Source organism: Ranitomeya variabilis, chromosome 5 (assembly GCF_051348905.1).
Source record: "Ranitomeya variabilis isolate aRanVar5 chromosome 5, aRanVar5.hap1, whole genome shotgun sequence".
NCBI classification, from domain to species: Eukaryota; Metazoa; Chordata; class Amphibia; order Anura; family Dendrobatidae; genus Ranitomeya; species Ranitomeya variabilis.
In genome coordinates this window covers 372,626,561-372,639,431 of record NC_135236.1, presented here as the reverse complement: position 1 = coordinate 372,639,431, position 12,871 = coordinate 372,626,561, and the positions used below count along the sequence as shown (strand labels likewise).

The window sequence follows — 12,871 nt, the reverse complement described above, 5'->3', positions numbered from 1 at the left end:
TATCTACTCCCGTTGACTCAAATGACGTTCTGATGTGTTCTACGAATATTGCAAAAACAATATTAGATGCCGATCGTATTCAGAACCAAATCCGAACAAATTTGCTTATCTCTAATGGAGAGATACAATTGATACTAAGTAAAAAATACAAGTGGACATACTGAATATATTTCATGTCATATCTATGCAGAATGAGAGCCCATGGTAAATAGAGTTCTAATTATGTATAAAATACACTATAACGTTTACATGATCACTTTAATTGCATGATTATTGATAGTCCAATACTTAGGATTTCCAGAATATAAAATGAAACAGGACCAGCCTGTCACACTTAACCATATATTAGTTATTAACAGCCAGTAACATTTACAATGAAAGCTAAACAGAAACTTATTTATTGTGACCCCTTAACCACAATGTTTGCCCCGAGGATACCAGATGCCACCATATATGATAAGATAGTATGTGTATGTGAATGGAAGTAAATATCGACTATTTATACAAAGTGTAATCTTTATTTCGTATGAATGCCAACCTCTGATCCCCAAAACTATACAATAGATAATAGAGCATTGCAATAGGCAGGTTCATAACATATTAGTGTTTATTTTACCATATAGACTAATATTCATTTGCCATTCAAGATAGTTTTTTTTTCGGTATGATTGTGTTGTAGTGTTGCTATTGGATACATAAAGGAATGCAGCACAATAAACGGCACTGAATGTATACTGGAGCTTCTGCAACATGGCTTGTACGCATTCAGAAACTTAACCCTACAGTAGAGAAGCAAGCAGAAGAATAAAAGTGCGCCACTGGCACCATTTCTGATAGAAAGTGTAGTGTATAAACTATCAATGTGTCCACGTGGTTAATGCAGTTAGGGTCAGCAGTGGCCTCATGTAGCATTGCTATGTCAGTTCTACTCACCATTTAGGTTAAATATCACCAATCCTTAGTTGGTGTACCGTGTTTCATACTTTTTTATTTTCACAAGGTACTGGAGATAAAACTGTTTAACCAAACAGTCAACTAATATTGCTATTAAAATAGAACTTTGTAAAATGAGTTATAAGCATTATTGGTAGTGGCTACGATAATACAATCCAATTTGTTGTAGTGTCAAAAAACAAAATAAAAAGTGCTAAACAAAAACAAGGAACAACATACTTAACATACATTTAGCTTTGAGTTCAAAATGAGGGGCATAATTAGCAAAGATCAGCATGACTTAAAAAAAGAACGTAGTGCTAGACTAGATTTCAATAAGAAATTTAGATACAGAAAAATCAGGGTAAGAAAATAGTGTTTTTTTTCCATTATAACAATTACATTAAAGGTTGTTCTGTCACTGACCGTTCCGGAGGGAGATCTCGTCACACAGATGTTACAGATTCACTAATGTGAGCAGTTATGCAATGTCCGTTTGCACACAGTTAGCAGGAGGAAGATTTGTGTGCAGCGTAATGACAAAACTTTGCATTTCCAATGAGGTATTGCACAGAATATTAAAAAAGCAAAAAGGCAACAAAAATATACAGCAGATTGGTAAACCATTTACATGATCATTTTACAGAAGTCAGACAGAAAGTAGTGTTTAGTATTCATTCACCTTAAAAAAAATATATATTATATATATTTATATAACGTGTAAATCAATCATCCCATTCATCGTCATCCTCAAAGTCTTCATCATCGTCCTCATCTTCATCAGAATCTAACAGGTAAAGAAAAACACGATTAGTAAAAAAACAAACAAAAAAAACAACTGGCGGTGTTACTGTGTGTATATTATATGTATGTAAAAATGACTGTGCAGCAATTAACAGTATAATACAAGGGTATTCAAACTCTCATTCACAAGTTGCTTAACCTCTTCATGACCGGAGGTATTTTTGGTTTAGCAGTTTCATTTTTTGCTACCTTTCTTCCTAGAGCCATAACATTTTTATTTTTACGCCAATATGGCCATGTGAGGGCTTGCTTTTTGCAGGATGAGGTGTGCTTTTGAATGACACCATGGGATTTAACATATCGTGTCCTGGAAAACGGGAAAAAAATAAATTCAAAGTGCGGTGAATTTGCAAAAAAAAGCGCAATCCCGCACTTTTTTGTTTGGCTTTTTTACTAGGTTTACTAAATGCTAAAACTGACCTGCTATTATGATTCTCCAGGTCATTACGAGTTCAGACACCAAACATGTCTAGGTGCTTTTTTAGCTAAGTGGTGAAAAAAAAAATTCCAATCTTTGTAAAAAATTAAAAAAACTGTGCCATTTTCCAATACTAGCAGCGTCTCAATTTTTCATGATCTTCGGTCGGATGAAGGCTTATTTTTTGTGCACCGAGCTGATGTTTTTAATGATATTTTAGTGCAGATACGATCTTTTGATCGCCTGTTATTGCATTTTAATGCAATGTCGCGGCAACCAAAAAAATGGGTATTAGACCTACTGGTAATTCGGTTTCCCTAGAGTCCATCCTGACAGCACATTGGAGGATGTCCTCCTCCTCCTTGCAGGGACAGGAAAAACAACACGAGAGGTTAAAAGGTCCCACTCTGCCCACTTTCCTTCAGTGTTTTGACAAGTACACCATGGATAGATGCAAATTGAATTTTTTATTAACCAAATCATAATACAACATATGACATAGTATACATAGGGGGGAAGTAACGGTGCTGTCAGGATGGACTCCTGGAAACCGAATTACCGGTAGGTCTAATACCCATTTTCCAGGACGTCCCCCTGACAGCACATTGGAGAATACAAAAGAAAACTCCTTTAGGGTGGGACAACTGCTTGGAGAACTTTTCTCACAAATGACGTTTGTTGGGCTGTTAACACGTCAAGTTTATAATGTTTGCAAAATGTGTTCACCCTGGCCCAAGTCGCTGCCTTACAAATTTGTTCTAGTGAGGCCCCCGCTCGTTCAGCCCATGAGGCTGAAATGGCCCTAGTAGAATGAGCTTTAATTCCTGCTGGACAATCTATCCCTTCTGATGAGTAGGCTTTAGCAATTACCGTTGTGATCCATCTAGCTATAGAAGTTTTAGAAGCTTTTTTACCCCTATTTTTCCCCCAAAAAAGGATAAATAGGTTAGGGTCCCTTTTCCAGGTACTAGTGGCCTCTAGGATAGTCTAAAACTGCTTGTCTAACGTTAAGGGAATGCAACGCTTGCTCCTTTGCATTAGAGGGGTTTTCACAAAAGGAGGGTAAAATTATCTCCGGATTTCGGTTTTGCACTGAAGCTATTTTAGGGATAAACGATGGATCTAATTTTAAAATTATATGGTTGTCACGAATCTGAAGGAATGGATCCCTAATAGACAGGGCTTGAATTTCTCCCACTCTTTTAGCGGTTGTAATAGCTACAAAATAGGCTGTTTTTTAATGTACTAACTGAAATAGGCATATCTTCGTTAAGGGTATAAGGGTTGTTACATAGGGCCCTGAGGACTAGGTTTAAGTCCCAAGAGGGAGTCAATTGTCTAAAGGTGGGACGCAATCTCTGGATGGCTTTAACAAACCGAATTATCCACCAGTGAGAAGCCAAAGGATAATCAAGAAAGTGCTGAGGGCCGAAATCTGTACCTTAAGGGTACTAGGCCTAAGGCCCATGATGAAACCCGATTGGAGAAAATCCAGAACTCTGGGAACGTCCGGGGTTTCCGGCATCACGGCTGACCTGCCACCCTCCATACAGAATTTTTTCCAGATTTTGTAGTAAATGGCTGAAGTTACCGGTTTCCTACTAGCCTGAATGGTTGAAAAGACTTCATTGGATAAACCTCGGGCTTTCAAAACACCCCTTTCAGGATCCACGCTGAAAGGTTTAATCTTTCCGGGTTTTGGTGCAGGACAGGACCCTGATAAATGATGTCTTTCCATAGAGGAAGTTTTATTGGGTTCTCTGTTGTCATGGATCCCAGCAATGGGAACCAGCTTCTTTTTGGCCAGAACGGTACAATCAGCAGAACTGTAGCTTGGTCTTCCTGAATTTTCCTGAGCACCACCGGAATGAGTGCTAATGGGGGAACTGCATAGGAGAGTGGTTCGTCCCATGTTTGGCTTAAGGCGTCGACTGCTTCTGGCATGTCTGAAGGGTTGAGAGAATAAAATCTTGGCACCTTCGAATTTTTCCTTGTGGCAAACAAATCTATTCTGGGACTTCCCTCCTGCTCAGGTAGTCGGCAAGATATTTTGAGACCCTTCTAAGTGTACTGCTGTAATTGAAAGAACTGTGCTTTCTGCCCAAGCAAATATCTTCTGTGCCAACTCTTGAAGTGCTTTGTGTCTGGGGCCTCCCTGATGTCTCAGGAAGGATACTGCTGTCATGTTGTCTGTTAAAATCTTCAAATGCCTGTTCTTTAAGCGAGAACGGTTCCTTCTTAGAATTTCCCAAACCGCATAAAGTTCTCTGTAGTTTGACGACTTGCGGCTGATGTCATCGGGCCACCTGCCCTGGAAGAAACTCCCTTCTAGGTGTGCTACCCATCCCCACTGACTGGCGTCTGTGGTGATTACCACACAAGGGGTCAAGATCCATGGTACACCTATTCTTAGGTTGCTGTATCGTGTCCACCACCGTAATGATCTTCTTACCTCTGCTGAGTTGAATTGTTCTGTCCAGAGACGTCTGGCAATGATCCCATACCAAGGAGCTGTCTTTGTAGTAGTCTTGAGTGAGCTTGGGCCCACCTGACACGTGATACATGCTGTCATCTTCCCCAAGATCTTCATGGCCGATCTTATTGTAACTTGATTCCTCAGGAACTCTATAATCGTCTTTTTCATTAACTCCTGTTTTTCTCTTGGTAGAAAGGATTGTCTAGTGGTAGAATCCAGAAGCACTCCCAGGAATACCTTCCGAGATTCGGGCTTTAGGTGTGACTTTTTTTGGTTTACGACCCAACCCAGGTGTTCTAACACCGCTATAACTCGCTCTCTGTGTAGGAGTAAAGTGTCTTCTGTTCGGGCTACCAGGAGAAAATCGTCCAAATAAGGAATTATCATAATTCCTTGGTTTCTTAGATATGCCACTACCTCGGCCACCAGCTTTGTAAATATTCTTGGAGCCGAGGCTAGTCCAAACGGGAGGCACTGAAACTGGAGGTGGCGGGTTTGGTCCGGAATTTTTACCGAGAACCTCAGAAGCTCCAGAGAAGTTGAATGGATTGGAACCTGATAATACGCACTCTTCAGGTCGAGAGTGCACATTACCGAATTTGTCTATAAGGTAGATGGTTGATCTTAATGATTCCATCCTGAACCTTTTGTATTTGACATATACGTTTAAAGGTTTGAGGTTTATAATTGTGTGAGTTTCTCCTGACGATTTCAGGATTGAGAATAGGGAAGAGTAGTGACCTCTGCCTATTTCTGGTGAGGGAACCAAAACTATGACCTGAGAGCTGAAAAGTTTTTGAAGGTCTGAGAACATTGGAGAACTGGTTGCTACAATTGTTGGTGAGATACATCTGTGTGGCGCGGGAGATATAAGCTCTATTTAGTAGCCCTTGGATATTATGCTGAGGACATATTTGTTTTTTGTGATTCGACTCCAGTTCAGAAACAGACTGAGCCTGCCCCCTATACCTATGGCATCATTGTCTTCTAGGTCTAGAGCTTGATCCAAACAGGGAATTTCTTCCCCTTCTGTTTGGAGCATAGGACCCTTTATAGGTCCCTCTGTTGGATCTCCACTGTTCTCTATAGTCAGGTTGTTTACGAGGTGGAGGCATTTTTCGAAAAGGCTGAAATCTCTTAGAGTTTGCGTCTGATGATAAAAAAGGTTTTCCTGAGGATAAACCTAAGATGTCATCTAACGCCTGTCCAAACACCCGGGATCCTGCAAAGGGAATGGCACATAATTTATTTTTAGAGGCGTTATCTCCCGACCAAGATTTATGCCATATAGCCCTACGGGTTGCATTAGATAAAGAACTATTTCTAGCTGCAAATCTCACTGATTCAGCTGAAGTATCTGCCATGAAGGCCGTAGCGGACTTTATAATGGGCAGGGAAGCAATTATATCCGACTGCGGGGTCTTATTAATTAAATGCTCTTCTAATTGCCCCATCCACAAGAACATGGACCTGGCTAGTGAAGTAGCCGCTATGTTAGTCTTTATCAGAGCTGCCGATGTTTCCCAAGCTCGACGTAAAAGAATATCTGCCTTGCGGTCCATGGCATCCCTGAGGCTTGACGAATCCTCAAAGGGGATGGCTGTCTTCTTTGTAACCTTGGCCACAGGTACATCGACTTTAGGGATTTCTTCCCATGTCTTGATATCCTCAGGGTCAAACGGAAGACGGCTTTTAAATTCCCGGGACATTACCAGTCTACGTTCTGCATCCTTCCACTCCTGCAGTATCAGTCGGATGTGTTCGCTCACCGGGAACACCGTCTGTCTCTGGGATGCAAGACCTCCAAACATCAGATCCTGTCTGGACTTCGGACGTGGTTCCTCCATCTGCATCGTATTTCTCACCGCCTGAACTAGATCTTCCGTGTCTTCGACCGACAAAAGAAACTTCCTTCCTTGTTCTTGTTCTTCTAGTGGCAGCTCTCCTTCCTCCTGATCCAAACTCTTAACTTCTGATTCTTCATCTGAAGAAATATCAGGATCTTTTTCTGAGTCCATTCTAGGTCTTTTGCGACTTGGACCTGGACTGGAGGGGCATTGCGGAGACATGGCAGCTAATGAGCTTTGTACCTCCTCCCGGATTAGACTCCTCATCTCTGACAAGAGCGTTGGTTGTTCTTCTCTTACAACCTTGGAAATACAGGAGTTGCAGAGAGCTTTTTTGTATGTTTCTGGAAGCTTTACATGACATATTGAGCACCGCCTAGACTTCGCCGAGGCCTTGCCTGGCTTATTTGTCGTTGGGAGGGGTGCCTGTGGGACATCCTTATCCTAAATATAAGAATAGGGACTGCTTAGAGTCTATATGTGTGTTTGTATAGGTACATATGCGCTATGTGCACTTACCCCAGGATCCTGACTCCTGATTTCCATGTCCTCTGTAGAGAAAATCAGGACTGGGTAAATGTGCCGCCCCATGGTAAAAAGTAAAAGACACCGCAGCAGTCGCTGCACTCAGCCCTTGTCTCCGGCATTGCAGACACTTCTGCTTTACCCTTCTGTACCACGTGACTCTGGACCGACTGACCGAGTCTCGTGTATCTGTGGTCTGAAGCCAGCGCGGATAATCAAATTATGCGCCCGCCGTTCTGACGCTGACACAGTTATCGGCGCTTGTTATTTATTCATTACCTCTGCGTCCCATGAAGTGGACCGCACGCTGGCCGACGACGTCACCGGAAATGACGTCCGGCCTGATCGGGTACACCCCCCAACGTCACCGGAAATGATGATCATATCATAAGCACCTACTTCCGCGTTCCACGCAGTGGAACGCATGCTGGGCCTCGCTGACGCTGGGAGTTCCTGTCACCTCCGTGTTCGTGTATAGAACGGCGCCTCTCCGATATGGCGCCCGAGCCGAGAGCCCCCCACAGGGAGGAAGCGGCTCTACCCAGGAGCTCGTCCGCTCGACTGGTCTCTGGGGCAGAGGGACTCTGCCCTGGGCTATCCAAGAGGGGGAAAGATATTGGACCAGCCGCACGATCCCCCTAAGCCCTCCGGTCCGGTAAGCTTCTGCGCTGAACTCTCGTGTGTCCCTCCATGCAGGAACAGGAAAAACACTGAAGGAAAGGGGGCGGAGTGGGACCTTTTAACCTCTCGTGTTGTTTTTCCTGTCCCTGCAAGGAGGAGGAGGAAGTCCTCCAATGTGCTGTCAGGGGGACGTCCTGGAAAACATAATTCTGGCTTTTTGACTTTTTTCTCACTACGCCGTTAAGTGATCAGGTTAATCCTTTCTTTTATTGATAGATCGGGTGATCTGATCGGGTGATTCTGAATATGTGCACGTTTGATTTTTTGTATTGTTTTATTTTGAATGGGGTGAAAGGGGGGCGATTTGAACTTTTATATTTTTTTAAAAAACTTTTTTTTCACTTTTGGCATGCTTCAATTGTCTCCATGGGAGACTAGAAGCTGCCATAACCTGATCGGCGCTTCTACATACAGGCGATGATCAGATCACCTGCATGTAGCAAATACCTCACTTGCTATGAGCGTCGACCACTGGGCGGCGCTCACAGCAATCCGACAGTGACAACCATAGAGGTCTCCAGGAGACCTCTGGTTGTCATGCTAACCCATTGGTGACTGCAATCACGTGACGGGGATCACCGATGGGCGGACTTCTGGTGCGATTGCCAGAAATGCATGTTAAATGCCACTGTCAGCGTTTGACAGCGGCAGTTAATGCGTTAATAGCTGCAGGTGGATTGCGATACCACCCACGGCTACTCCGGGCACATGTCAGCTGTTCAAACAGCTGACATGTGCCGGGAAAGATGTGGGCTCACTGCCGGAGCGTACTATTAAGCTCAACGTCGGAAAGGGGTTAAAAAAATCTGAATGAAAATAAGAGCATGCTGCAGTTTTCAAATCTGGGTGGATTTTCATTGCAGATTTCACCCTATCCAATGCTTTGTAACAGAGTAGCGTGGCATTCGCAACCAGAGCCGCAAGTAATTTGTGGCAAAATCCTCAAAGAAAATTATCCACAAAAAGTAATCAGAGCCTAAAAGTTCAATTAAATAAAAACGACATCTGTGGGTGTAAGCTTAAAACCATGGTACTGCCCATACCTGAAGAATGAATGGCTTTACTCCTTTTCTGCATTACTTCCATTAGTGCTCCTACGATTCCAGGAGCAGGTGTAGGTGCAACAATTTCTGACTCATTTGTCACCTAGTAAATAGAATGCATATATAGTCAAGATAAGGTGGAAAAAGAAAAGCAAAGCAGTACTTTGAAGAACAAGGTTTTGTAGAAGTTGAAATGTGCTGAGACTACTCACAGGTTTCTTTAACTGTTTTCCCTGTCGTATTTGGTCTAGCAGAGCATCTCGTCCGGAGGAAGACACTGGCCGATTATCCTTATTGTCTACTTTCCTAAGTATAGGTTGTTCTCCCCTAATCTGCTCAAGAACTGCTGCTTTGTTACCAGCTGGAGGTGCAAACGGATGATCACTTTCTGTTGCCGAACCAAGTAGAGGGGGTGGTCCAGGTGGAGGTGGTGGACCAGGTGGAGGAGGGGCTGGAGGTGGTGCAGGTGATCCGAATCCTTGCATTGGTGGAGGTGGTGGGGGAGGTGGACTTGAAGGTGCAGATGAAGAATGACCTGGTGGTGGTGGAGGATGCATTCTATTAGGTGGAGGTGGTGGCGGTCCTGAGGCACCTGGTCTGAAAGGTGGAGGTGGTGGGGGTGCAGCCATGGGAGCTCTGGAAGGAGGTGGAGGGGGTTTTGAAATACCACCTCTTGCTGGTGGAGGGGGTGGGAGACCTGAGCTGTGTGAAGGAGGAGGTGGAGCGCCACCTCTTGAAGGTGGTGGCGGTGGTGCTGTAAAATACAAACCACCAATAGTCAAGAGCATTGCAATATCAACACATGAAAATGACTTCAAATACATCTTTGAATGACAGTAGGTATGTAAAAAGCAGTTTTACGCACATGCATTTAAAATATATTGAATAAGCTAACTGTTTAACATTAAACAGATATTTACTACATGGAAAATCGTTTAAGGTTTTATTGTATATTATGTGATCAATTCTGCAAACTAGATTTTAAGAGAAAACAGAACACCACGCTTTGCACTCCATGCTTATCAAGTCTCATTATTTGCAACCTTCCATACATACCACTCCAGCGAGGAGGACCTATAGAAATAAATGGAGCAGACCTTTAAAATAGGTTTACATTAAAAAAAAATCCTTTACGGTTACTAAAAAAAAACATCCATGCATGCAGGATGGATAAGAGCTATAACGTCTTCCCAATGAAGGTCCATAGAGCTGTGAATCCAACAACGTGTGAGTATACTTGCAATAGGATTCAGATAACATCAAAAATAAGTAAATAGATTTTTAATTCCTTTTTCTTCACAAATGGACACATTAGTGGGATTATTTTATTGTTAGCAGGAAGGGTACTGAATGGACAATGCTTGCGTCCTACCAAATTCCTATAAAATCAATATACGGTATATTCTATACACTGTACTCCGCCTGTCGTCTCTCACCAATGTCAACACTGAAGAAGATGGATTACATTTTCAGAAGAACTGAGAAGTGTTCAGTCCATACTGGAGCAACGATCAGTATGGGGCTTGTGAGAAGGTCAAATTCAAAGTAGAGAAAAGTAATTAGACACTTAACAGGACTCAATATTTTGTGAAAGCTGGATGGGAGCCATGCAACAGCCTCTTACCTGTTGGCATCCCTGGCTTCCGATTAGCAAGCATGGCATTAGGTCATCTATTTAGCGTGATGCACACATGACGCTGCACCATGCTTACCAACATAAAGAGGAGCCAGGTATGCCAGCAAGTAGAAGACTGTTCACAGGATTATCGCACTGGGTCACAGAATATTGATGTGGTCGCTGGACCAGGGTCCTGAAACTGAATGGCTCATCTCCAATATTTCAGTTCAACTGCAATAAGAGTGGAAAATTATGTTACTTGGTTTAGCGCCACTACAGTTCCTCATACTCATCTGTATATCACTTAAGGCCCTCATGCACATTACATAAAAGTAGTCCAAACCCGTCAATTTCGACCGGACTGGCTGACAATCTATCATGTATGGGGTCTCCAGGATATCCCTCTAAGATTATGTCAACTGTTGACTAGTGATGAGCGAGTGTACTCGTTGCTGGGGTTTTCTCGAGCACGCTCCTGTGACCGCCGAGTATTTATGACTGCTCGGAGATTTCGTTTTCATCGCGGCAGCTGAATGATTTACAGCTACTAGCCTGCTTGATTACATGTGGGGATTCCCTAGCAACCCCCACATGTACTCAGCCTGGCTAGCAGCCGTAAATCATCCAGCTGCCGCAATGAAAACAATCTCCGAGCAGTCAAATACTCGGAGGTCACCCCAGCAACGAGTACACTCGCTCATCACTACTGTAGACCCTTTTGTTCAGCAGAAAGATATTGCACCAGATAATTCCGGCATCTGCTCCCTCATAATGAGCACAGGAGCACTTGGCTGAGCATTCATGTGTAACGATATAGATGGGGGGAGTCATAACAGGTAGGTGTCAGATGAACACTAATTCGACGGACCGCTATAAAATCTGTATGGCCAGCATTAGGGTACTCCCACAGTTCAGTGGGTTTCTGATGTCTGGTTCTCATCCCCACCTTCCCCAGTCACTGCTGTCTATTGATCACAACTATCTATTTGCTTTTATGCAGCTTCATCTACAGATTTATCTTCTGAACCAAAACCAAAGAAATGAGCTGGAACACAAGTGCAATGTGTAGGTGCACATTCACACTGTGGCCATTAGCAAAGAAACTGGAATAAAAACAAAAACGCGCAAATACCCTACATTAACCCCTTCAAGACCTTGCCCTTTTCAGTTTTTGCGTTCTCATTTTTCGCTCCCCTCCTTCCCAGAGCCATAACTTTTTTATTTTTCCATCAATATGGCCATGTGAGTGCTTGATTTTTTGCGGGACAAGTTGCACTTTTGAACGCCATCATTGGTTTTACCATGTCATGTACTAGAAAACGGGAAAAAAATTCCAAGTGCGGTGAAATTGCAAAAAAAAGTGCAATCCCACACTTGTTTTTTGTTTGGCTTTTTTGGAAGCTTTAACTAAATGCTAAAACTAACCTGCCGTTATGATTCTCCAGGTCATTACGAGTTCATAGACACCTAACACGTCTAGGTTACGTTTTATCTAAGTGGTTAAAAAAAAAATCCAAACTTTGTAAAGAAAAAAAAAATTTGCGCCATTTTCTGATACCCGTAGAATCTCCATTTTTCATGATCTGGGGTCGGTTGAGGGCTTATTTTTTGTGTGCCGAGCTGACGTTTTTAATGATACCATTTTGGTGCAGATACGTTCTTTTGATCGCCCGTTATTGCATTTTAATGCAATGTCATGGCGACCAAAAAACGTAGTTCTGTCGTTTCTAATTTCTTTTCTCGCTACGCCGTTTAGCGATCAGGTTAATCCTTTTTTTTATTGATAGATCAGGCGATTCTGGAAACGGCGATACCAAATATGTGTAGGTTTGGTTTTTTTTATGGTTTTATTTTGAATGGGGCGAAAGGGGGGTGATTTAAAAACTTTAATACTTTATTTTTTTCATATTTTTTTAAACTTTTTTTTTTATTTTTTTAAAACTTTTGCCATGCTTCAATAGCCTCCATGGGAGACTAGAAGGTGGCACAACTGGATCAGCTCAGATACATAGCAACGATCATCAGGTCGCTGCTATGTAGCTGTATTGCAGGCTTGCTATGAGCACCGACCACAGGGTGGCGCTCACAGCAGGCCGGCATCAGTAACCATAGCGGTCTCAAGGACCTCTATGGTTACTATCCTGATGCATTGCTGACCCCTGATCATGTGACGGGGGTCGGTGATGCGCACATTTCCGGATGCGCACATTTCCTGCTGCGCAGCCGGAAGCACAGGTTAAATGCCGCTGTCAGCATTTGACAGCGGCATTTAACTTGTTAGTAGCGGCGGGTGAATCGCGATTTCACCCGCCGCTTTGCGGGCACATGTCAGCTGTTCAAAACAGCTGACATGTCCCAGCTTTGATGCGGGCTCACCACTGGAGCCCACATCAAAGCAGGGGACCCGACCTTCGCAGTAATAGTAAATTAATTACACAGGATTAGAGTTCATCTAGACTTCTTGTGCTTGACACCGCAACTGGGGTGTCAGAGTAACTGCAAAAATAACTTAAATGCACAAGAGTG

General features: G+C 43.1%; 1 protein-coding gene across 1 annotated transcript in view; it reads right to left on the bottom strand.

The window, feature by feature from the left end:
- Nucleotides 1-244: 244 nt before the first annotated feature.
- Nucleotides 245-12,871, bottom strand: part of WASL (WASP like actin nucleation promoting factor) — a 73,558-nt gene continuing 60,931 nt past the window's right edge. Inside the window, exons 9-11 of the mRNA XM_077264936.1 lie at nucleotides 8,940-9,481; nucleotides 8,728-8,830; nucleotides 245-1,720 (exon numbers count right to left, since the gene is read on the bottom strand). Coding sequence (XP_077121051.1) covers nucleotides 1,659-1,720; nucleotides 8,728-8,830; nucleotides 8,940-9,481 — 707 coding nt within the window. The 3' untranslated portion in view covers nucleotides 245-1,658. The remainder of the gene's footprint in view (nucleotides 1,721-8,727; nucleotides 8,831-8,939; nucleotides 9,482-12,871) is intronic.